Source organism: Papio anubis, chromosome 4 (genome assembly GCF_008728515.1).
Source record: "Papio anubis isolate 15944 chromosome 4, Panubis1.0, whole genome shotgun sequence".
Lineage (NCBI taxonomy): Eukaryota > Metazoa > Chordata > Mammalia > Primates > Cercopithecidae > Papio > Papio anubis.
In genome coordinates, this window is record NC_044979.1 from 70,625,177 (window position 1) to 70,651,740 (window position 26,564).

General features: G+C 38.3%; 1 protein-coding gene and 1 long non-coding RNA gene across 7 annotated transcripts in view; both read right to left on the minus strand.

Annotated features, from left to right (window-relative positions):
• Positions 1-3,687: 3,687 nt before the first annotated feature.
• On the minus strand, positions 3,688-9,048 carry LOC101024529 (neuronal-specific septin-3). Its single transcript, XM_009203473.4, has one exon. It carries the CDS (start codon positions 4,735-4,737, stop codon positions 4,039-4,041), a length of 699 nt encoding a protein of 232 aa, XP_009201737.3. The 5' UTR covers positions 4,738-9,048; the 3' UTR covers positions 3,688-4,038.
• A 2,291-nt stretch (positions 9,049-11,339) lies between these two features.
• Positions 11,340-26,564, minus strand: part of LOC103883086 — a 201,600-nt gene continuing 186,375 nt past the window's right edge. For 5 of the 6 annotated variants that reach the window (XR_004183200.1, XR_001901023.3, XR_001901024.3 and 2 more), the window contains 2 exons: positions 14,366-14,651; positions 11,340-11,669 (listed from right to left, as the gene is read on the minus strand). This is a non-coding gene — a long non-coding RNA (uncharacterized LOC103883086). The remainder of the gene's footprint in view (positions 11,670-14,365; positions 14,652-26,564) is intronic. The other variant, XR_001901031.2, reaches the window with a different exon arrangement.

Below are 26,564 nucleotides of genomic sequence, written 5' to 3' on the forward strand. Positions count from 1 at the left end.
AGAATTCAGTATTATTTCTCCTATTTGCGTTTGAAAGAAGAGAAATATGGCTCTGTTCCGTCCAGCTCACTGGTGGCCAGAAGTCTTCTCTCTCTTGTTCCCTGAGCATTGCTGTTATCCTGTTCTTTTTTCAAGATGCTCAGATTCCATATTGTTCAAACACACATGCTCTAAAAATAATTTGTGCAGTTAACGCAATCATCACAGGGTCCTGCAACATATATCCTCCTTAGCTTATAAAGAAGATGACGGGATTAAGAGATTAAAGTAAAGACAGGCATAGGAAATCACGAGGGTATTGATTGGGGAAGTGATAAGTGTCCATGAAATCTTCACAATTTATGTTCAGAGATTGCAGTAAAGACAGGCGTAAGAAATTACAAAAGTATTAATTTTGGGGAACTAATAAATGTCCATGAAATCTTCACAATTTATGTTCTTCTGCCACGGCTTCAGCTGGTCCCTCCGTTCAGGGTCCCTGACTTCCCACAACAGAAAAGGGTGTCCTTTCCCCACTTTATGTTTTTGTTTGCTTTATCAAAGATCAGTTGGCTGTAAGTATTTGGGTTCATTTTTGGGTTATCTATTCTGTTCCATTGGCCTGTGTGCCTATTTTTATACCAATACCATGCTGTTTTGGTGACTATGGCCTTATGGTATTGTTTGAAATCAGGTAGTGTGATGCCTCCAGACATGTTCTTTTTGCTTAGTCTTGCTTTGGCTATGCAGGCTCTTTTTTAGTTCCATACAAATTTTAGAATTTTTTTTTTCTCTAATTCTGTGAAGAATGATGGTGGTATTTTGATGGGGATTGCATTGAATTGGTAGATTGCTTTTGGCAGTATGGTCATTTTCACAATATTGATTCTACCCATCCATGAACATGGGATGCATTTCCATTTGTTTGTGTCATTTATGATTTATTTCAGCAGTGTTTTGAGTTTTCCTTGTAGAGGTCTTTCACCTCCTTGGTTAGGTATATTCCTAATTGTTTTATTTATTTATTTATTTATTTATTTATTTATTTTTGCACCTATTGTAAAAGGGGTTGAGTTCTTGATTTGATTCTCTGTTTGGTTGCTGTTGGTGTATAGAAGAGTTACTGATTTTTGTGTATGAATCTTGTATCCAGAAACTTTGCTGAATTATTTTATCAGTTCTAGGAGATTTCCAGGGGAGTCTTTGGGGCTTTTGAGGTAAACAATCATATCAGCAGCAAACAGTGACAGTTTGACTTCCTCTTTACTGATTTGGATGCCCTTTATTTCCTTCTCTTGTCTGATTGCTCTGACTAGGACTTCCAGTACTATGCTGAAGAGGAGTGGTGAGAGTGGGCATCCTTGTCTTGTTCCGGTTCTCAGAGGGAATGCTTTCAACTTTTCCCCATTCAGTGTTATGTTGGCTGTGGGTTTGTCATCGATGGCTTTTATTACATTGAGGTATGTCCCTTGTATGCTGATTTTGCTGAGAGTTTTAATCATAAAGAGATGCTGGATTTTTTCAAATGCTCTTTCTGCATCTGTTGAGATGATCATGTGAGTTTTGTTTTAAATTTTGTTTATGTAGTGTATCGCATTTATTGACATGCGTATATCAAACCATCCCTGCATCCCTAAGCACTTCTCTTTCAAAGATAGTATGCATGGCACTTTCTGATAAATGCAATGCAGTCAGACAAGAGAGAGCTCATGAAGCTTATTTACCAAAGTTTAAGTGGTCTTGAGAGGACTCAAAACCATTGCCTCTGCTGGCCATTGTTGGGCCAGCCAACTGTGCTGTGGCCTATGCGACACCCTTCAAAATGCACAAAACCACTGAGCCATCAGTTGGCAGTCAGTAGAAATGTGGGACTTCATCAGTTAGTTGTGAAACACGAATGAGAACTAGAGGCTAAGCTATCTTGCCATAGGACTTAGAGAAAATAGCCTTAATATCTTCATTACATGTGTAATTTACTGTATGGTTTAATATACATATCTCTCTTATTATTAAGTTATGCTGTTTTGTCCTGCAAAAAAAATATTTCAGCAGCAATCAAAAAAGGAAAAGTACATATTTAGTGAAAGACCAAGCTCGAAATTTTGATTTCACAATGAAGTTGATGAATGTGGAACTTACAAAGAATATTTATAAACACAGTTTAACATCAACCATGAAGGCTGAGTGACACACTGACTATATGAAAACCAGAAGACACTAATCTTCTGAAAAAGCACCAGCATCTATTGAAAAGTTAGAAGTTACTTTAAGACTGTGTCCAATAACTAGACTGTTGAACATGTGTGTGTACAGAACATGTGTTTACATTACTCAGTGGAGCACAACTTCCCATTTAGCTAAAATTATTGTTCTTCTAAGTTACTGTCATCCACTTTGAATTCCAAGTTTCCTTTTGGATCTATAAAAAGTAAAGTGATTACTGTTCACGTGTTGGCTTCATTAGCAGAAGAAGAACTGCACAAACAGTTAAATAAGGCCAGTTTTTACCAGTGCCCTAGATACTTCAAAGAGAAAATCAGTTGCAATAAAGGCTTGTTTTTATTTATAAAATTCACGAAATCAAAATACATCTTTTGAATATTCATTCTGTTAAAATAAAATATTTGACATTATTGTGAATGCGATTAGAGGCTCATGTATGTAAAGAGTTCAACATTAAAGATAAAATTATTTGTTGTGTGGTATATCAATACAAATTTTGGCAGAGTGGAGTGTTGTAATAGAAACTGAATATTCTTACTAAATTAAGAAATTTTGGGAGCAGAAAAGTATTTGAAATTGGCTATAGTACATATATAATTAATAATCACATCTTTAAAAGCTGTTATTTTCCACTATCAAAATAGAAATTGTACTTGTTAAAATGTATATAAATATTATAAACATACGAGCTCATGTACATGCAAAATCAGAGTAACCAAACTACAAAACTTTCTATGGGGAAGATGGTATACAACGTCATGATGAAATATACACTTTCTTTGCTGCCCGTCATCCAGGTCAGTCCCTAATGTTTGCAGAACCCATCACAAGAATATAAAAGAAAACCCACATATTGTGAGTCAAAGGATTTATAAGTTATAAATCAAGCCAGCAAACTGTTAAATAAAATATATTTGATTCTACCATAACAAATATACCTTCCTAATGGCCTGAAAAGCCAAGTTATAATTTAGACTTTTCAGAGTCCTGTGAATCACTGTGTGGGGAAAACACACCCTCCAGCCCCTCCCTAGCTCATCCTCCCTCCAGCTTCATCTGGCACAGCAGGCGGCCTCCTCCAAACATATGAAGATATCACAGACAAGCCTACATGTCCAAGCTCTGTCATGATGACTGCTCTCTCCACTCCCAAACAGCTGTTTCTTGGCCTACTCTTAGGCCCCAGGGTGGCCATGCTAGTAGTGAGACTTACCCTTGGAAGACAGAATCCAGGAAAGATATCTGCCTATCCCTGGAGCAGATCAGGGCAATCTGGGCAAGGAATTCTGGGGTCTAGGCCACCTAAGCATATGTCTGGGTAGGCATGTCTCCTTGCCTGCTCAGATTCAAGTTGAGCTGGAAAGTAGCCAAAGCAGAGCCCTCTAAAGTACAGGGCCTTGGTCAGCGGTCTCTCTTGCTCAGATTTATACCTAAAGGTGACAATGGCAGGATCAATTGGATCTTAGAAATGTTTGTGTTTTGTTGTTTTTTTTTTTTTTTTTTTTTTGAGGCAAAACAGCTTTGTTTTGGGACACAAGGAAAGGAGACAGATAATGGACAGGCATGGAGGAGCCAAACTTACAAGGGACTCTCCAGGGAGGGCAGTGAAAATACCTCACCCCTGCATGCACACACACAGGCTCTCTCGCTCTCTCTTTCACACACACAAACACACACACACACACACATACACACACACAATGTAGACAAGATGCTCCACAAATACCAGACAGGCCTGCCTGCGGGACAGAGTTGAGAGGAAGAAGGTGGTTGGTGGTGGTATCTGGGATGTGTGTGTGTGAAGTGGGTATGTGTGATGACACAGAGAAGTGGTCGTCATGGGTTACTGTCGTGGCTTTCCTCTGTGTCCACGCTCACCGGAGGGAGGCCTCCATTGTCATTGAGCCGCTTGGCCCTGTAAGTCTCATAGTGGATGTTGTGTGTCACTTCCTTGAGGTCCTGGAGGTGGGTCCTGATGACAAAGTCTCGAAGCAGGGCAAACTCACAGTGATTGAGGTTTTCCACTTCGATGATCCCCCATGGAGTTTTTCGGCCGAGGACCCTTTTGCCATTCACTTGGTACTCCTTGTCACTTCCCACCACAGCAAAAGGCATGCTCTCCTGCCTGATTTTGTCATTCTCCGTCTTATCCTCCAAATCCTCATCAAATTCCTTCTGGGGGTAGAATTCAGTGCCATTTACTTCAAGCTCCTTGCGAACCCTCTGCTTGAATTCAGACTTCTCCTCCAGGGTCATGGTGTCAGCCTTAGCGATGACAGGGATGATGTTCACAACCTTGCTGAGGTGTTTCATGAACTCGAGATCCAGAGGTCGCAAGGAGTGTCCTGTGGGGGAGATGAAGTAAAGCCAGCAGTGGACACGAGTGTCAGGGATGCGTTTCTTCCTGGCGATGTTCACCTCCTCCTTCAGGAATTTCTCGTACTGCTCATTGATGTACTTCTCAATGGGCTCCCAGCAGTTTTCATTGTTGATTTGGTCTCCAAAGCCCGGGGTGTCGATGATGGTCAGCTTCATTTTAACACCACCTTCCTCTATCACATGCCCGATAGCTTTGATCTCCACTGTCTTGGGGATCTTCTCCTCCCGGTTCCAGCTGGAGGCTTTGCGGCTCACTTGGATGTTTGAGTTTTTAAAGAACCATTTTGAAAATCAACTTAAGTGCTTAAAAATAGGGTACAGACACACACACACACACACACACACACACACACAAAATTACCACATCCCTGAAGCTTTGAAAATGGAAGAAGAAACATCATTAAGCCAGAAAATGAGAATAGTGTGAAACTTCAGAGACCCCAAGCAGGGCCAGCTTGATGGGCGTGTGATCTATGCAGTCACACAGGGTCCCCAGGCTCAGAAGGGCTCTACATTTGGTTTCACGCTTGCCTGTCTCCTTGACCCTTTTAATAATTTGAACAAGAAACTCCATGTTTTCATTTCGCACTGGCCTCTGCAAATTATGTAGCCAATCCTGTTCTTAAGGGCTTTTACTCCGCAAGAGGATTTCCCATGAAATTTGTAGCTCGCATCGCTTTGAGAAAAAGTCAATAGAGCCAGCATCTCACCCTCGATTATTTCATTTTCATGTCTAAGCCTGGACAAAAACATAAGGGCAGAGGAGAAAATGATTTTTAAAGGGCACTAGGGTATTTGAAAACCTTGACAAAGGTTCCATTAGATGGTTCGGGTTGGTTCTTGTCATCTGGAATTGCCTCACCCACTTCGTGCCTAATCCCCGATTAAATGCCACCATTTCCAGCCTGATGTCTTCTTGCCATTTCTTCTGCCCCTAACCCTATCTCTTTCGATTGTGGAGGTTTGCTTTTTCCTTTGTGAATTATTTTTAATTCCCCTCTACTTTTTAGATTAAAGTTTAAGGGTAATATTATTATGAAAGCATAATTCCAGACAGAGATAAGAAGCTCTCCAGCACATCGTTATTAATCCAAGGCAAGTCTATTTTTAAAGAAAGAAAGAGAAAGGAGATTTGTAAAGGGCAAGGGCTAGCCTTGCAGATCCTCACAGCAGGAACAGAGCCTGATACTCTGCAGAGGTGTCTGCAAGGAAACACAGAGCAAAATTGCCCTCAGCATAAACTCCCCCAATGACTACGTTTCCCTTAGCCACCACCTGCCACCAGACCCAGCTCTTTGATCCATGAACTCAAGTTTTGACTTTCTTAATTCACTGTTGTCTTAGTCTGTTCAGGCTGCTAAAACAAAATATCATTGACTGGGTAGCTTATGTTCATAAGCTGCCAGGCTACCTCTTTCAGGTAAACATGAAGTTCCAGGCTGATGGACTTGAAACCTGGAAACCTGGGAAGAAGCTGGCCTTCCATCTCACCACCTTAAACAGAGTTCATATATATTTTCTCTCTGTGGAGTTATTTAAAAAAAAAACCACAGATATTTGGGGTTCAGGTTTGAGGTATAATAAAAGCTAAAATGGGGATGGCTCAGAAACAAGGCCAGGCTTTCTGGACTATGGGGACAGGCAATCCCACCCCTCCATACATTCACTCTGAAGCTCCCTCTGAAGCTCACTCTTCCAAGGAAGTCAGCCACAGGACAGAGATACAGAAATAATGAAAATGTTCTGCAGTGCTCAAAATGCCCCGGTCATCCTTGTTCTTGGACTTCTGTAAGTTTGCACATAGCTTACTCTGTACTTTTCTGAGACGTAATTCTCCAGTTCCTCTACTGGGCTTGTATGTAGGAGTGATATTATGAAAATTAATAACTGATAAGTTATGGGCACAGACCCAACAGAACAGGCCCTCTCTTTGGAGCTGGGAGGAAAGGAGTGGGTGTATAAGACATATACAAAAGACATAAGGCAGCAGCCATTTACTAATGGAAAAGACTAATATTTTAACAGCAGGACCTATGATCTGAGCTCTATTAATAATCTTTTTTGGCTCAGATAAATATGGAATCAAACATATCCGGGTTGGAATCCTCAATCTTTCACTACCAGATGTGGTAGTTGCCTTAGATAAGTTATTTAACTTCTAAACCCTCAGCTTCCTCATCTGTAAAACTGAAATGACTTACCTTAGTTCTCTTGTAACTATATGTAAATATACTGTAAATATAGTCTCTTGTAACTATATGTAAATATAGTAAAATAACATATGTAAAGCACCTCTCACCACCCCCCATCTGCTTCTCAACTCAAAATTCTGCTCGTAGAGAATTCAAGAGCACGTTCCTGGAGAGTGTGGATTTGGAAAAGAACAATAGGCATGATTACAGTTTAACTGAGCAGCCAGTGTGTGTGGAGCCCTGTGCTGGTGTTGTAGGCCTCTTAGCTGAGGAATTCCACAGTAACCCTATAAAGTGGGAATTTCCATCTCATTAATGTCCTTTTTTGTGACAAATAATAACAAAAGCTAATATTTATTAAGAGCTAACCAAAACCCTATAAGGAGTTGTTTAGTCAGTGATCTTCAGAGTAACAGAACTCACAGGAATATATATGGAAAGAGATCCGTTAGGAGATATTGGCTCATGTGATTATGGAGGCTGAGAATCTCATGATCTGCATCTGCAAGCTGCAGACCCAGGAAAGCTGGTGGGATCATTCAAAGGCCTGGGAGCTAGAGAGCAATGGTGTATATTCCCATCTGAGTTTGAAGGCCTAAGAACCAGGAGCACAGAGGGCAAGAGAAGATCTATGTCCCAGTTCAAGCAATCAGGCAGAGAGAAGCCAAATCTAATCATCCTCCTTCTTTTTGTTCTTTTCAGGCCCTCTACTGATTGGATGATGCCCCATCTTCCCTGGCGTAAGCTATGGGCTTTATTCAGTCCACCAATTCAAATGCTAATAAATACCTTCAGAGACACACTCAGAAATAATGTTTAATCAAATAGCTGCGCATTCTATGGCCCAGTTAGATTAAGGCATGAAATTAACCATCACAGAAATTTTTGTGCTGACTCCATTTACAAATCGGGAAACTAATTCAGAAAGAGTAAACAACGATATAGAGTGTACAAGCTGTGAATATTGCCATGGGAATCAGAGACCTTGGCTTAACTCCCAGCTGTGGAGAAGTTACCAAACCTCTGTAGGCCTCAGTTTCCTCATGCATAAATGAGAATTAAAAGGGTATTGAACTACATTAGGCCCACTGCATCCACATGTTCTGCATTCATGTATTTGACCAATCACAGATTGAAAATATTCCTAAAAATAATTTCAGAAAGTTGTATCTGTACTGAACATGTACAGACTTTTTCCTTGGCATTATTCCCTAATAATAAAGTGTAACAGCTATTTACATAGCATTTACATTGTATTAGGCATTATAAATAATCTAGAGATTATTTAAAGTATACAGGAGGATGATGTGAATACGTTGTATGTAAATACTATACCATTTTATATAAGGAGCTTGAACATTCATGGATTTGGGTATCTGCAGGGGTCCTGGAACCAGTTCCCAATGGATACTGAGGGTCCTGGCAGGAAACAGATGGTATACTCCAACAGAGAAATTGAGGATGATTTACAGAGCTATGGGCAGGATTAAGAGAAAGCTATATAAAATGGTAAAGTACATGGGGGCAAGGATGAAAGGGGAAGGACTAGCAGCAGGAGAGAGCCCCTCCCATCCTAGGTCTGAAGAGCAAAGGAGGGGAGTGGCCACAGGAACTCAATGAGTACTGAGACTGTAGCTGCTACTGTAGGAGAGGCAATTGAGCAGGAGCTCCAGCCTCAGGTAAAGGAACACAGCCACTGCCATCCTGCAGCCTGATCAGCAGAGAGCCAAGAGAATCAACATCCTAATCTCACTCTCCTCCTGACTTCTGATCTCCTGCCACTAACTCTCATTGGCCTAACCCACCTGGGAGCAGAGAGCAATGAAGCAAATGAAGCAAACTGATGTACATTTTAACAGTCACAGACGGGGTGGAAGGAAGTAGAGGGTAGATCTGGAGGGGCAAGCAATACTCAGCATCAGTCGTGGGTGTTGTATTAGTCAGGTTCTTCAGATAAACAGAACCACTACTGAAATACATATACACACACAAAGAGAGAGATAGAGATACTTACTTTAAGAAATTGTCATGTGATCTTGAGGCTGTCAAGTCCAAAACTTGCAGGGTAGGCTGGGCTACCAGGCTGGGAATTCAGGAAAGAGTTGATTTTGCAGTCTTGAGTCCAAATTCCAGAGCAGCAGGCTGGAAACTCAGGCAGGGTTTTTACATTGCAGTCTTCAGGAGAATTCCTTCTTCTTTAGGAAATTTCAGTCTTTGCTTTTAGGGCCTTCAACTGATTGGATGAGGCCCACCCACATTATGGAGGGTAATATGCTTTATTCAAAGTCTACTGATTTAAAAGTTAATTTCATATTTAAAAAAATACTTTATTAGCTGGGCATGGTGATGCACACCTGTTGTCCCAGCTACTTGGGAGCCCGAGGTGGGAGAACAGGTTGTAACCTGGATGTCAAGGCCACAGTGAGCTGTGATTGCACCACTGCACTCCAGCCTGGATGACAGAGCAAGACCCTGTCTAAAAATAAGAATACTTTCATAACAACCTCTAGACTGGTGCTTAACCAAATAACTGGACACCATAACTTAACCAAGTTGGCACACAATACAAACCACCACAGGTGTTTACTTCATATATCTGCATTGGTATTTACTCTATAGTTTGTGTGAAGGTAAAATAACACACCCCTGGAACAGTAAATGTTCAGTAAATGTTAACTGTTATCATTATTGCTTATACTTAACTCTTGACTGGGCAACTTCAAGCTCCTGTTACTTTATAACAATGATTTAACCTTGAAGGACCTCTCTTTTCTTGTTTACATCTGAAATAGGCTGTGTGAGCTCGCTTTTAGTTCCTAAATACCATGGCAACCTAATGATTCATTGCTCATCACCTCCAAAAGGAGTGCAGAGAGGAAGTCAGTGCTAGGCTGCTAGATCCCTACACCCAAGACTGGGGAGGTGTGGCCAATTATTCTCAAGTTTCTGGGGCACCACTTCTCAAATGAGTGTTAAGGGAAATTGTTTCAGGATGTTTACACATGGGTCAGGAAAAAAAAAATCTGCACAAATGCAGTTGTTTATCGAAGCATTAAGCACAATTAAATAGGTATCTTATTTACTGAGGAGACTTCCCAGGAGCTTTATTGCACTTATATGGCCTTTAAATCTGCAGATGGGGTTTTAGGATACTGTTTCCTGAGTTTTTGCATCTGCTGATCTCTTTGCTCTTCAAGAATGCGTAAATGTCTTGGGAAGCTAGGATAGTAGGGAATGAGGTTTGGAAATGTAGACCCAGGGCCACCCTGACAGTTGTTCTAAAGATACTGCTGGCCTGCTCTCTGCTTTCCTACCCTGCTCTTCTAGTGAGGGAGAATCCTAAGGAAATGAGGATAAGCTAGTTTTGGGGAGACCCAGGTCTGGGACCAGCTACATAATTTGCAGGGCCCTGTGCAAAATGAAAATTAAAATGTAGCCTCTCCACGAGAATGGCATGAACCCGGGAGGCGGAGCTTGCAGTGAGCCGAGATCACGCCCTGCACTCCAGTCTGGGCAACAGAGCCAGACACCGTCTCAACAACAACAACAACAAAAGTAGCGTCTCTCTTTTTTCCATCAGATGCCTGCTGTCCTGGAAAATCTTCTGGATCTATACAGTTATGCCCTCTGCAGCATCCACATTAGGACCCCAAGATCATCAAATCCTGACCCCTGCCCTTTAGCCCTTTCCTGTTCTTACAGCCACACAGAAACTGAAAAGCAAAGGGAAGGTTGGCACTTTTTGAGGCCTCAGGTAGACTCTAGGCTATAGGCAGGACTCTGTCTGCTCATGGATAGCCATGGCTATCCTGGCTCTCTCATTCTGCCTGTGTGCCAAGATGAGCATAAGCAAGACTGCCTACCCCCAGAGTTATGGGGGGGCTAACAGGACCCAGGGCCTCTTCCTCTTAGAGGAAACTTTAATATAATTAGTGCCCTCTTACTGGGCAGGACAAATTTCTTCTACTTTAGCATCTCCAACTTTCATCATGTCTTTAAACCCTACTGTCTCAGGCTCACCCTGACCTGCTGTTAAAGAATATCACTTCTCTCTAAACATCTCCCTGTTCTCTCTCTCCTGCTTAAAGTTTCTTTGGCTGTTTGTTTTGGTTTGTGTTTTGTTTGTTTTATGTCTTGGGATGGGGTATGAAATTAGTTCAGCCTCATTGCATCTGTTGTCAAATCTTTTCTGTCTTGTACCTGGATCAGACATGCTGAACTTGAAGCTAAGAACTCTAAGAATTTGTATCATTGATCCATTGGTGTGTTAGAGCCAGCTCATATTAGCTCATGAGGGACAATTGTTAGCATCGCTTCCTAACTCCACATTCACTGGTGCCTCATTGGTAGCTTGAAGAGGCATTTACCCTGCAGAAACCAGCAAAGACCACAAACCAGGGCTCTTTTCCTGGACATTCATTTGTCAAACTTTTACCAATCTACCATCACTTTGATTCCAGGATATGAACTGATACATTTCTCCTGGGGTCAATGGCAGACTCATCTCATGGTCATAAAGGATATAGTATTGAGAGAAGTGAGGAAGAAGAAAAAGCACAGGACGAGTTCATATTTCAAGTTATTATTATTCAAAGCGCACCCCACACAGGTGCAATTGTACTATGTTCCCTGACTCTGCTCTACTCCAGTCCCTCACCTCCCTGTAATTGCAATCTAAGGCACATTTTTCTTTTTAAGAGAAAATTTAATACCAAAAATATCATTAAAGAGTCTAGCACCTGAGAATTCTTGCTTGAGGCAATGTGAATTTTTTTCTTTTTAAAATCAGGAATACTGACGAGTTTCCTTGTTGGAGTATCACAGGGGATTCTGATTCTGTTGGAATCCTGGCCAAGAGCTTCATGTGCAGAGGGTGGTTAATTGATGGAGCAGACACTGTAGGAAAGTTAAATAGATAAGTTGCAGGACTACCCAGTGCAATTAGGATATAAATCATTTAGTGATGTACAAATTAAACAAATAATGTACACAATGTTTTAAAAATTGATCTTGATTATATTCTATTACAACAAATAGCATATAATTAGTTCTTGTCCCTAAAGAAGTTTTGAGCCCTAGATTACAACTCATTATTTGAACAATATTTGATACCAAAAAATCCAGTCAAGCAGAATAATTGCGATGGTCCTTTTACCACAATATCAGGCTCCATTCTGAAATTTCCACTTGTTCATTCAACAAACACTTACTGAGCATCTCCAGGAACCAGGCATGGTTCTCCATGATGGAGATACAGAGGTGAATAACACAGGCACAATATTTGCTGTCATGGGGCTTACATCCTGGCTACGGTGAAACGACACACACATCTAAACATGTGTAATGCAGACAATTAAAATGGGCAGATATAGTAGAGCATGACAGGCTGGATCCAAGTTAGAATGTGTAATTTACATTTAGGCTGAGTTCTGAATCACAAGAAACAGGCAGCTATTACAAGATCCAGGCAAGAGCTTTGTGGCCAGAATAGCCAGCCAGACAGCTGGTGCAGAGGCCCCAAGGCAAGAATGAGTTAGGCATTTTCAAGGACCAAAAAGTTGGCTACCATGGCCAAAACATAGCAGGCAGAATGGAGGTTGTTTGAAATGAGGTCAAAGAAATAATCAGGAGCCAGACCATGGGGACTTCACAGCTAGAGTAAGGAATCTGGAATTCATTCCACATATGATTGGAAGTCATTGGATGGTTTCAATAAGGGAAGTGATGTAACCTAATTTACATGTTTACACGATCCTTCTGGCTGCTTTTCTGAGAATGGAGTCAGGTGGGAGGAAGGGATGGTGGAGAAGAAGCCAGAACACCTGTGAGGAGGCTAAGTCAGACATTCAGAAAAGAGGTAAGAGTGTGGCAACAGGAGCTGGCATAGGCTTCTTGCACATCACTTCGTGTTTTTTAACAGATGTAAATCTGGTGATTTGGACTAAGGTGGTGATAGTGGAGAAAACAAGGAGATGGCTTTAGGATATGAGTTAGACACATAATCAAAAGGGCTTTCTACTGGATTGATTACAGAAGGTGAGAATCAAGAAATCAAGGCTGACACCTAGATTTTAGCTTAGGCACATGCCTGGATGGTGATGTTGATGGCATAATTTAATGAGATGGAAAATTCCTGAGGAGAACATCTTTAAGAAGGAAATAGGAGTTCTGTTTCAGCCACACCAAGTAAAGAATGCCTATTTGACATTGTTATAATGTCTGTAACATTGCTATAATGTCTGTAAAATATTTCTGCATTGAGAGTATAAGGGGTGTGTATGTGCATGTGTGTCTTCTGTTAATTTAGGCAATACCCTAGGGACAGCTAATTGTCCTAATTCAGAATTCAACTTTCAAAGGTGGTTGGATAGCATTATATCAGAAAATCTACCCTCCACATGTCACTACTACAGGTGCTTCAGCTATTATTATTTTTAACCAACCCCAAATCTCTGACTAATTAGCATAATGAATGTTACAAATGGATTTTCATCAGTGAAACTAGTGGAAGTAGATTAAATTGATGAAAATAAAGATATATGTATTGGTTCAAATACTTTAGAGACACTACCCTTTCATGAACAGTATAGAATACTTTAGCATCTATTGTAGCCTATGTTTTGTGACTAGGGCCTGAGTCTTAATCCCTTAATGGTGCAGTGTCCAGCCATTTGTTCTGAGCATTCTGGTCAGCAATGCCAGCTATAAGAATAAGGATCCTTTGTCTAGAATATCATTGCATCTGACTGAAATGAGCATTTCATCAAGGTGTGGTTGGGTCACCTGAGGGGACACTGAGCTGGGACTTCATCAAGCGTAAAGAATGCCATAGATCCAGAACAAGATAAGAATGTCTGTTCTCACTTTTTTTCAACATTGTACCAAAGGTTCTAGCCAGGGCATTTGGGCAAGTAAATGAAATAAAGGGTAACCAGATTGAAAAGCAAGAAGTAAAAGTATCTCTCTTTGCAGATGACATGATCTTATATAGAGAGAAAATCCTAAGGAATCCACTAAAAATACTATTAGAACTATTAAGTGAGTTCATCAAGGTTTCAGAATACAAGATTAACATACAAAAATCAGTTCCATTTTTGTTTACTTGCAATGAAAAATCTAAAAGTAAAATTAAGACAGTAATTTTATTTATAGTAACATCACAAAGAATAAAATATTTAGGAATAAATTCAACAAAAAAAGTACAAAACTTACACTCTGAGAACTCTAAAACCCTACTAAAAGGAATGAAGGAAACATAAATAAATGGAAAAACATCACATGTTGACAGAAGATTTAATATTGTTAAAATGGCAATACTCCCCAAACTAATCTACAGATTTAATGTAATCTCTATCAAAATTTCACTATTTGGCATTTGATCCTAAAATTGCTATTGAAATGTAAGGGTCCCAGAAGAGAATGAATATGATTATAGTAGCTGATTAGCAGAGAGGCCACAGGCAAATAGTCATCTTTCCCTTATCTACTAAAATCTACTAAACCTTGTCCCTATGCGTTTTTTGGTTTTTTGTTTTTTTTTTTTTTTTTTTTTTTTGGTCTATGTGAGGAAAAAAACTATCCATGTCACTCACCAATCAGTCTGTATGCAATGGTGTCACCAAACAGCATTCTTCTCTCTCCCTTGCCTTTCATTCTCTACCTTGTTCCACTCTCAGGTACGATTTCTATGGATGTAATACCTTCTGATCCCCACATACAGCATCTTGCCTAGTGCTGCTATTAGATCTGGTTCTTTTTAACAGAGCATACCCTTTCACTGCCGTATGTCAAATATGAGTCTTGTCCAAGCCTCACTGACCCCTCCAAGAAGCCATCTCAATCTCCGTGTTTAAAACATTGCAAACAAATGGACAGGCCCTAAAATTTAGATAATAAAAGAAAACCAAGAATTCCATTAAATCTGCAGCTGCATTCAAACTCAACCACACCCATGCTTCACTTAGAGTTTGGGAAATTCTCTCACTTATTTCTTTCAACTTTGCTTTGGCTTCTTTGCCTCTTTCTTTCTTTCTTTTTTTTTTTTTTTCTTTTTTTTTCTTTTTTTTTCTCTTCAGAAGGAGTCTGGCTCTGTCACCCAGGCTGAAGTGCAGCGGTGCAATCTAGGCTCACTGCAACCTCCGCCTCTGGGGTTCAAGCTATTCTCCTGCCTCAGCCTCCTGAGTAACTGGGATTACAGGTGCACGCCACCACTCCCAGCTCCTAGTTTTTGTATTTGTAGTAGAGACAGGGTTTCACCATGTTGGTCAGCCTGGTCTCGAACTCCTGACCTTGTGATCTGCCTGCCTCGGCTTTCCAAAGTGCTGGGATTACAGGCCTGAGCCACCGCACCCAGCCTTCTTTGTCTTTTCTGATGTTCAGAAGCTTTTAAAAAATACCAGTTCCTTCACTAAGCACTGAATTTGTGATGGGTCAACCTGCATTTTCATATCAGTTTCCTCATCAGTTTAATTGTGGTGAGCATTACTGCTCTGTTTACTTCATCAGTTTTTGAGGATCAAAAGAAATAATATGTGAATGTGGGGTTTTTTCATTGTAATGCTCTACATAAACATAAAATCTTATTTCATACTCAAATAAGTAAGGCATACATTTTCATTCATAAGTTTTTTTTAAAAGATGATTTGCAGTACAGCATGTTCACACTTACACATAGGCAGATTAATATTTATTTAGGGACTTTTACATCAGACTTGTTCAATAAATAACTACAGAATTGCAGCTATTCTTCAATGACCAACATTTTTTAACAGGGTACAGTGTCTAACTAGGGACAAAGCTTAAAATCTAAGTAGCCCCTGAAGATATAAAACATTGAGTTAAATTCATACCAAGGGTTAGGGACCCTTTGCTAAACCATATATCGTTAGGCAAGAACAATTATTAGATTTCAGGCTTGGAGTGATGCAGTGTAGGATGGGAGTGCATCATTCTTACCAAGATGGTAATCTTTCCAAAGCTAACTCTTCTACAGTGACATAATTGAATTGTAAATTCTTCTCAAAAAATAGTTATCAACTTGTATACATCCCAAAACATCATAAGAAAATTTTTTAAGTAAATAAAGTATGAAAAAATATATTCTACACTTCTGAAACACTAAGAGTTTACATCTATAAGGAAAAGACAAATACCCTAACTGAAAAACAAATGTAGAACATGATCAGGCAGTTCTCTCAAGAAATATAAGTGACCAGTAACAATGAACGAAATACTAAATATCTTTGGAAGTTATTTCAAAGAAATGCAAATTAAGACATATTGTCACCTATCAGATTAACAACAATTATAACATATTTAATACTGGTAAGAATTTATGGACTGGAAACTGTGATCAAAAAATGTAAAATTGATATATCCTTCCCAAAGGATAGTTGAACAATATGTATGAAATGCCTTGTAAACATTTATTTTTTAATCCAATGACCCCAACTCTAGCACTCCTGAGGAAGTACAGATGGTTCCCACCTTATGGTTCAACTTGTTTCAACTTTATCATGATGTGAAAGCAATATACATTCAGTAGAAACTGTACCTAGAGAGTACCCATATAATCATTCTGTTTTTCACTTTCAGCACAGTATTCAATAAAGTTCTTGAGATATCCAACAGTTTTGTATAAAATAGGCTTTGCATTAGATGATTTTGCCCAACTGTTAATGTAAGTGTTCTGAGCATGTTTAAGGTAGGCGAGGCTAAGCTAGGATGTTCAGTAGGTTAGGTCTATTAAATGCATTTTTGACTTACAATATTTTCAACCTGCAATGGGTTTATTGGGATATAAACCCATCATGAGTCAAAGAGGATCTGTATTCAAAAGGTGCATATGGAGTTTTGGTCAAGGAGGATCATTGCAGGATTATTTTGGTCATAAATTGAAAAGCTAAAATAGAAAAACAATAAAGCTAATTATGGAATGAAATGTTTTGTAGCCCTTGAATATCATTTTATTGGAGAATATTAATAAGGGAAAGAGCTCGTGGTACATTGCTAATTTTAAAAAGCATATTACAAAATCGAATATACAATATATTTCCATTTATATAAAAAGTATGAAAGGATATAAACAAAGTTGTGGTAATATCTGGCTAATGGAATTAGAGGTAATTTTAAAATCTCCCTTGTGCTCTTTTATAGTTTATTTTCAAATTTTCAATAGTAAACATGCATTGCTTTTGTAAGAAGTAGCAAGAAATTTTCCAGAAAACAAAAACATATTTTTTTCACATATACACAAAAATGACTAGCCTCAGAGACCTTGGGGTTTTTTTGAGCAGTTTGTTCCGAGTGTTATTTGCTTCCAAACCCAATACTATTTTCAACTGCTTATTAGTTTACAAGTCCTGCAATGGAGGGCTCACCTTTTATTTGCCAAGGACACCAAGTGAGGCCAGATGGCTTGCCTGCTGGGACAATTGTTCTCAACCTGGCTACCTATTGGAATTGCCTTGGTGCTTTAAAAATACGCATGCTCAGGCTTTACCACCTGGAGATCCTTTTTCTGCAACTTTAGAATAAATAGAACTTGATAATCTGGTGTGTGTGTGTGTGTGTGTGTGTGTGTGTGTGATATTTTTCTAAAATTCATTGTCATTTGAGATTTTCCTAAAATTTGTGTTGTACCATAGGCCTTAGGTTTTAATTTTTAAACAGTTTTATTTTGTTTTATTTGAGTTGCTCTATTTGTACAACTTTAGTTGGCCCAACCAGATTGTAACTCCCACTACAAAGACCAGGTAAAACTGCTTTAAAAAGGCAAACAATGTATTTTACTATCTTAAATTAGGAATGGATTTAGCAGATTACTGACTTCTGTAGGTAATTGTCACCAGAAAATAGGATTGCAGACATATTCATTATTCTAAAATATAATTATTCTTCTTTGAAGATTTTTTTCTTCTGTTTCATAAATAACTATAACAACCCATCTATACATTTAGTTATCTAGCCATACAATGTATTTGGGAGGATAAATACAGAATTAGCATTGCTCATTGGGAACCTTTCATTTTATATGTATACTTAACCAAGAGTTTACAGTGGTTTGGCCAAGGTGAGCATGTTTATAACTGCCTTAGAACATTTTAAACCAAAGCTATTTTTACGCTATTACATGATTGAAACAGTAGTACCTTTACTGTAAATTTATTGGCACCCTGAATAACATCCAGAACTCTTTTCTGCAGAAAAGCTCAGCCTTGCTAAGGAGTCCTTATTTAAGAGAGGAGGTGGGATGACCTTCTACCTAGCCATGTTCTCCTGACAGTAATAGTCCTTAGCTTCAAAAAAAAGAATATTAATCCTATCCTTAGGAATGATAACTAAGACATAAGGCTTCATAGACAACCAACTATATAAAGGGACTTCAAAAAGTTCATGGAAAAATGGAATTAAAAGATAAAGATAAAAATATAAATTTTATTTCTCAAAATAAGCTCCATGAAGGTCAAGATACTTTTGTAAGCAATGATACAGCCAGTTAGTCCACCCTTAGAGAACCGAGGATCCTTGGAATTTAAACACATCAATGCAGTCTTTTTTATATTATTAGCTGAAACAAAAATGGGTGCCCTTTAAAGATTTTTTAAGATGAGTAAACCAAAAGAAGTAAGAAGGAGCCAAATTAGTACCATAAGGTGGATGCCTATTAATCTCCCATGGAAATGCTCACAAAATTGCCTTGGTTTGATGAGGGGAATGAGTAGGAGCACCGTTGTGGTAAAGAAGCACTCTGGTGAAGCTTTCCTGGGTGTTTTTCTGCTACAGCTTTGGCTTTCTCCAAACACTCTCATAATAAGCAGATGTTATCATTATTTGACCCTCCAGAAAGCAAACTAGAAAATGCCTTGAGCATCCCAAAAAACTTTCCATGACCTTTGCTCTTAACCAGTCTGCTTTTACTTTGGACCATTTTCCTCTCTTGGTAGCCATTGCTTTGACTGTGCTTTGTCTTCAAGATCATCCTGGTAAAGCCATGCTTCATCTTCTGTTACAGTCCTTTAAATGAATACTTCCGGATCTTGATTCCACTTGTTAAAAATTTCCATTGAAAGCTCTGCTCTTGTCTTCCGGTTATCTAGGCACAATGGTTTTGACACCTATTAAGTGGAAAGTTTGCTCAATTTTAATTTTTTAGTCAGAATAGTGGAAACAGAACCAATTGAGATGTCTGTGGTATTGGCTATTGTTTCTGCAGTTATTAGTTGTTTTCAATTAGGGTACAGAAAAGATTAATTTTTTCCTCACAAATTGATATGTTTTGCCACTGCAGACTTCATCTTCAACATTATCTCATCCCTTCTTAAAATGAGTTGTTTGTAAACTACTGATTTCTCTGGGATATTGTCCTATAAACTTTTTGTTAAGCATCAGTGATTTACTATTCTTCCACTGAAGCTTCACCATAAATTTGATGTTTGTTCTTGCTTCAATTTTAGCAGAATTCATGTTGTTCTGATGGGGTTCTTTTCAAACTGATGTCTTATCCTTCTTAATCCTTCAAACTAGATCCTGTTCAGACATGTTATAACAAGTTAGCACACGTTTATTTTGGCGCAAAGAAGTTTGAAATCCACCCATAGTTTTTTTTTTTAATAATATGCATTTTCCATGAACTTTTTAAAGATCCCTCCTATATAGACTGAGATGCACTGCAGGGAGCTGTCACGAAATAGAATCTCAAGTTCACTGCAATTCAATATTTTATCCAAAAGTTCAGTTACAGAAACAATATTGGATGAAATGGCTTAAACGTTCACACATCTAGACAGCCAAAAATAGATCCCTGGATCAAGACAGACATCTAGAGACATAAATCTTCTCAGAATTCTTTGTGTTAAATCATGATTTAAGGGAATACCAATAGTTTGTTGAGGATTTCTAGAAGGAACAACCTTTGAAAATGTGTTTCTGTGCCTATTATATGGACATTGCTTATCAAATCAGCAAGACAGTTTCCTCAAAATATTTTTAATTGTTTTAATAGCATAATCTAGTAATAAAGACAACACATGCTCATTGAGTAAAATTCAAACAATATAATATAAACTATAAAAATAAAATTAAAACACACCTAAATCACCCCTTCAAAAAAAAAGACTACTAGTACTGCTGCTACAATTACCACTTAGAGATAATTATTGTTAATATTTGGACAAAAATCCTGAGACATAAACGTGACCTTTATTTCACATGTTATTTTCAGTCTAATTTTTTTCACTTAAAATATCTTAATGAATATTTTGCACATTAACCTTCTCAGTGACTATGCATTACTCTATTGTATGAATGTGCCAAAATTTATTTTTAACTTTATTGAGGTATAATTGACAAATAAAAATTGTACATAGGGTACAATATGGTGTTTTGATATATGCATACACTGTCAAATGATGACCACAGTTAAGCTAATGAATATATCCATCACCTCATATAGTCATGAGCTCTACTATGTGCTCTACTATTTGTACCAAAATTTATTAAGCAAATATCCTATCAATGTACTATTAGTTGGTTATAATTTTTCACATTAACATAAATGGTGCTATGTTAAACACATTTGCACGAACATCTTTGTACAATTACATAATTATATCCTTATCACAAATTTCTAAAAGTAGTATTCCTGAACCAAAGAATATATACTTATTGATACATATGGCTAAACTGACTCAAAAACATTATCCCAATGTACGCTGTTCTACTAAAAGTCCTGAGAGTGACCATTCTCTCTACCTACTCCCACCAGTTAGTTTGTCAAGTTTTTTTCACCTCTTTCATACTAATAAGTGAATAAATTTTCAAATGTAGACTGGCCTTTCACATTTCTTCTTGTATTAATTGCCTTTTCATGTCCTTAGTCTATTTTTCTATAGAGAAATTCATCCTTCTCTTAATTATTTATAAAACATCTACAGAGTAGAGCTGACAACACTTTGAGTGCCACAAAAATTGCAAGGGTTTTTGTTATCCTTGTTGTTGTTGCTGTTGTTTGTTTGTTGTATTTAATAGCTTGTTATTTGCTGATTGGAAAAGAAGATGGAAAGCACAATGTGCCACTGACTCTGTAAATTTCCACCTTCTCTCTCAAGACCCAACTTCAATCCCACAGCTTTTCCTAAAGCCTTACCTCCTTTGCCATCCTAATGTGATTTCTCCCTCTGCCTACCTTTCAACTCATTGTCTGTACAATTTGTTTGGCAATTTATCCCATAGTGCCCGATGACATACCTAAGAATTGTCAATTACATGCAAGTCCCATCTGTCCACACCAGCAACCAACTCCTTAACAGGAGTGTACTTTTAACTTTTGTATTCACTCCATTCCTTCAAACAGGTGTTCAATAAACAATAAATGAAGGCTTATTTTTAAAATGAATAGAAGGGAAGGTAAGTGACAAAGGTCACCTCAGATTTTCCAGTCTGGAAATGTGCTTGGCAGAAGCATTCAGCCAGGCAGGTTCTGGAGTTCCATTTTACTGCTTGCCTCAGCATTCTGATCCTATATAAATCTTATTCCAATGATGTCAACTCCTGAGACAAGTCTATTTTATTTATCAAAAAGGCATCCATATATTCCAGTTTAATCAAAGCAGGCTCAGTTTAAGCTTGCCATGATCATTACCATAACTGTGTAATTATTAAAAGTGCCCCTTCACTCCCAAAAGTTTCAGATGATAAATTATATTCTCATCCTCTTTATTGCTAGCTCTGGTTCCTTATTTATTTCCTAGGCCTAAAATCTACCACAGAATTTAACAGACTTGGTAGATGAAGATCAAATTTTCTAAGTATGATATGAGTTTGGGGTTGTTAATTATGCGTTGTTAATTAAACCTCTTTTCTTGGTTTAATTAATTAAATTTTTATGATAGCCTAACCTCAAAGAATTAAAGGAAACATTCAATGCACAGATAAAGACAGTTGCCATTTATGTGATTTTTTAGAAGTAGGTCATAAAGTTTATTGTTACTGTACACATTTTCCTCAACTAGATTGAGAACTTTTTGCAGTACCATTAGTCTTACTTTTGTATCCCTTCCTCATCTCACTTAAAACAGTACTCTGTACTCAGTGAGCACCCAACAAATTCTGGTGTGAAATCACTGGGGGCATGGAGATTTTAATTTGCTTTTTGATTAAGGGTGTCCTTCCCCTTGACTCCTACCATGTCATCACAGACATGTGAGGGAATAATATTGATTAGAGTGCTAAATGGGAAGTGGTATCATGAAAACCCAGTTGAATTTTAAGATTCACTTTTATGTCTTTGGCTCAATTGTCCATGGATACAGCTCATCTGAATTAGATATATCTGAAAATTCAATTACCCCAATGGAAACATCTGGATCCTTTTTTCTTCCTTTAATCCTTTGTCCTAGTGACTCTGCCAGACAGTCCATATCCCTTGTTGATTTGGCAGAAAACATATAAGGGCATAGTTAGAAGTGGGAGTTGCTGGTGGAAATGTTACTTTGTCTATTTTTTTCGGTAGATTTGGTCACTTTCCTTCTCTATATATTAGAATCACAGATTTTTATCAAAATATAGACCTTAGAAGAAAAGTTACTGTAACTTTATATTTTATAGAGGGAGTAATTTGGAGCCCAGCAAAATGAAATGAGCTGTTCACAGATACATATGTGATGATAGCAGGGCTGCACTACAACCCTTTTCTCCTGATTCCCAATCTGGAGCACTTTTCAGTATAACAGATTCTAGATACTGTTCGAATATTAGCTATTGCCCCATTTCAATTTGTAATACTGGAGCTCAGCTGATTTAACTATAAAAATCTGTTCCTTTAAAATAAATTTCAATGTTACGAAAAACAAGAAAGTTATTTTTTGTAAAGTATGATATTTTTAGTAGATACCAAAGGATAAAATTAACTTCCTTTTTGAATAAAATATTCCAGCCAAACTCAGACATGTTTATGTGTGTTTATAAACTAGGAGAGGATCAGAGAAAATAGAATCTGATAGGGGAGATCAGAGTCTAAATCATAAACCATCATGTATATCTCATCTCTGCCCCAGAATCCTTTTCACAGAAAAAGAAAAGTTCTGGGAACAAAGAATAAAGGAGAAATAGACATATATTTGACCTGTGATTTTAGTTTTAACTTAGGAAAAGCAGAGAATGAAATCTTATTATAATTATATCTGTAGGGGACAGAGACAGCCCATTTAGATAAGGCTGAATACCTAGTTTTCTAAACTGAAAAGAAAGGTTTTGATTCTTTGGGCAAGCTGTGACCTCATGCAGTGGAGAGGCTACAAAATACTACTGACCAAGAGGAACAATTTTTATATGAGCTACCACATGTCTGAGAATACTGAAGAGATATTTAAAAGTCTGTTTAATCCTATTTTGGACATAATTCTTCCCTTTTCTTCTCTCAAAAAAAAAATGTTCAAAATGGCCCTTTCTGTTTCTAGAACATTTTAGAAAATGGTATGAAAATACATCTGGTTCATGTACAATATTTTTAAGTCTTTATTGATATAACTACTCTTAGGAGTAAGTTGATCTTCTTCCCATCTGCATCTGCCTTAAGGCTCAGATGTCATCTTGAGATTGTGAAGTAGGAACATATGATATAAAGAACATAAAACTAGAGTGAAAGGTGCATGAAACAAAAGCCCCATCCATCCAGTCAGTGGGAGAGGGCAGGGAGAGTGATTGGCGGCACAGGCAGTTAGGAGGAGAAAGTCAGGAGAGGAAAAAGGAGGTGGGACACATGAGTCCTAGTGTCCTTTCTCCAGCATTTGATCTAGAGGATGTTAAAGAGGGAATATTAGATGAGTGGGCGGGAAGGCTGAAGACAGAGGTGCACCTGCTCTGCTTCCTGTTTGGTTCCCTGGGAGGAATCCACTGAGCAGGGTGCGAATCTGTGACAACATGGGGCAGGCCTAGCCATGTAAAGAGGCCACACAAGTCCGGCCAAAGGAGAGAGCCACCTCTCTAGCTCTCAGGTGGGCAACCCAGAGAAGATTCTACATTCTTCTATGGAGGGAGGGGTGGGGAGGAGGGAAAATGGATGAGCTGAGATCCAGAAAGGCTGCCATAGGGCCTTATCATGGTAAGAGATGAGGGGAACCTGCAAAGAGCTTGCAGGGTAAACTACCAAGGCCCAGGAACTAGACAGAAGATATGGACACTCAGTAAAGTCTTCACAAAGAACCAAAGTGGGGACAAAGCAGCAGAGAACAGCCACTTGGCCCTGCCCAAGCTGGGAAATAAGAAGAAAGGAGCAGGTGTGTGTTTATAAGACACAGATTTCTTAGTGGACACATGAAAAACACTCATGATATTTGCATCTGAGAGCAGAGTAAGTTTAATTTTATAATCACTCAACGTATAGTTATTCAGTATTTGGCAGCATAAAGTTTACCATCTTAAAAAAATGAAGCTAGTCTAAAAGTCCTACCTGTGGAAAAGTCGCAAGGCCATCATCTACTGGTAATTTGCTCAAATTTCAATGAATATGATTCTTAAAGTCTGCTGACAATTTAAGAAGAAAGCATCAAACACAATTCATACACTGTGACAAATACCATTACAACTTCTCAATATTTACTTGAAATTCCTCTTGGTGTTCAGCTGTAAATTGAGAGTTTCTTAGGAAGTATTTAGAAGTAAAACAAAGATTTTACTTCTAATTTTTTTGTGTTGTACAAATTTCTTCATCCTAGAGATCAGTGAGATCAGTGGTTGCAAAAACACATGTATAGGGAAGGTTATACAAATATTTTGAGATTAAAAACTGCAAAGACTTTTTAACATCTAGTAATTTTAAGGAAAAAAAAGGTAAAGAAGTCATATAGTCCAACTGACATATCCAATAGAAATATAATACAAGTTACATATGTAATTTAAAATTTTCTAGTGTCTACATGTAAAAAGTAAAACAGGTGAAATTTATTTTAATAATATATTTTATTTAATACCATATATTCAAAATATTTATATTCCAACGTGTAATCAGTATAAAAAATGATTTTCTCATACCAAGTCTTCAAAACCCATGTGTGTTTTACATTTATAGTATATCTCAATGTGGATACTAAATTTTCATTGGTCATAGTAAAATGTAGTCCTACCAAAACAATAAATTTATCTTAATAGAAAAATGTTACACTACTTCTGTTTCTAAATTTAAAACAATTAGAATTTCAGTTCCTTAGTCACATTAATCACATTTGAAGTCCTCAGTTGCCACATGTGGCCAGTGGCTAGACAGTATAGGTCCCACCTGATACGTAGCAAGGTGCCCAATTAATGTTTATTGAAATTAATGATTGCATAATCTGCCCAAATTCCACAGATTACTGGCTGCCACTTTCATACTTTTCCTTAAATAATTACTTGAGAGGAATTGAATATGGGAGAGGAAAATGAAAAGAGGAGCCAAAGGGTTTGGGACCAAGCCATAAGGAGAATTAAGGCACCCTTGATAGAATCAGTGACGCTGAAAAAACAAAAAAACAAAAAAACTTTGGTTCAGGAGGGAAGATAATAAACATCAGAGCTCTGAAAGTTCCCTCCCTTGAGAAACAAAGCTCCCTGTGATAATAGCACCTACAGAATTTTCCATCAGAACAGCCTGTATCTTTTGGCCCACACCATTCAATGGCTGCCCATAAACCTGTCCTATCTGTTCAAAAATCAGAGTCAAACCTCAGCTGTGCTGTGGTTCTGTTTGCCTGAGCCGTGAATCTTAAGATGGTGGTCTGAATTTTTACACACACCTATTCTCTCATAGCTTCTCTGAACCCTAAGTTTTAACTTGTGTGTACTCTACTTTTACTGGTGCCCTCCTGCCACCCTTGACTGTGAGCTCTGTCTCTGCCCCTGCTCCAGTGTATGCCTTGGAGCCTTGTAATATCCAGCCCAGTCCATCTACTTGGACTTCAGATCACACCTGTATCACTACTTCTCCTGGATACCTTAGCATCTGAGGTAGGCAGCCTCTAAGATGGCCCCAAAGAACTGCCTCCTGGGATCCATACCCTGTGTAATCCTTTCCCTTGACTGTCAGCTGGACCTAGTGGCTCACTTCTAACCAACTGAATACAGCAAACATGATAGGACTTAATTTCTGATGTTAGATACTAAGTACTGTGGCTTTTTTCTTGGGCACCTTTTCTCACTCTCTCACTCACTTATTCTGACGGAGGCTAGCAGCAATGATGCTGTCTACCCTATGGAGATGCTCACATGGCAAAAAACTGAAGGAGGTCTCAGCCCAACAGTCCCCAAGGATCTGAGTTCTGCCAACAACCACATGAGTGAACATGGAAGCAATCATGGGCTCTCCTCCAGTCAAGCCTTCAGATGAGACTTCAGCTCTGCTCAACACACTGATTGTAGCCTTGTGAGTGAACTCCCTTGAGGACGAGGCATCTACATAAACTGCCTCCAGATTCCAAACTGACAGGAGCTGAGTGTTTTAAGCTATTAAGTTTGGGGGGTAAATTCTTCAGCTGCAATAAATAAAACTAATACAGCATGAGACATTAATTTTCTTGTAGAAAACTCATGTAAATGATCCTATGAATGCTGAATTGAATTTTGGACATTTAAAAATGATTACAAGATATTCAAAAGAGAATGTCCGCCTGATATTTGGTAATAACAGACCTGGAGCCTAGGGAAGAGAGAACAATAAATCCTCAGCATCAAGGTTATAAAGAAAGTCGTGACAATATGTCAACTGTCTTGGAAGACTTTGAATGTAAATAAGAAGCATTTATCAAGTGGATGAAGGGA

Excerpts from the sequence above, each read along its gene's own strand:
- LOC101024529 (XM_009203473.4), bottom strand. The coding sequence starts at position 4,737 with ATGAAGCTGACCATCATCGACACCCCGGGCTTTGGAGACCAAATCAAC.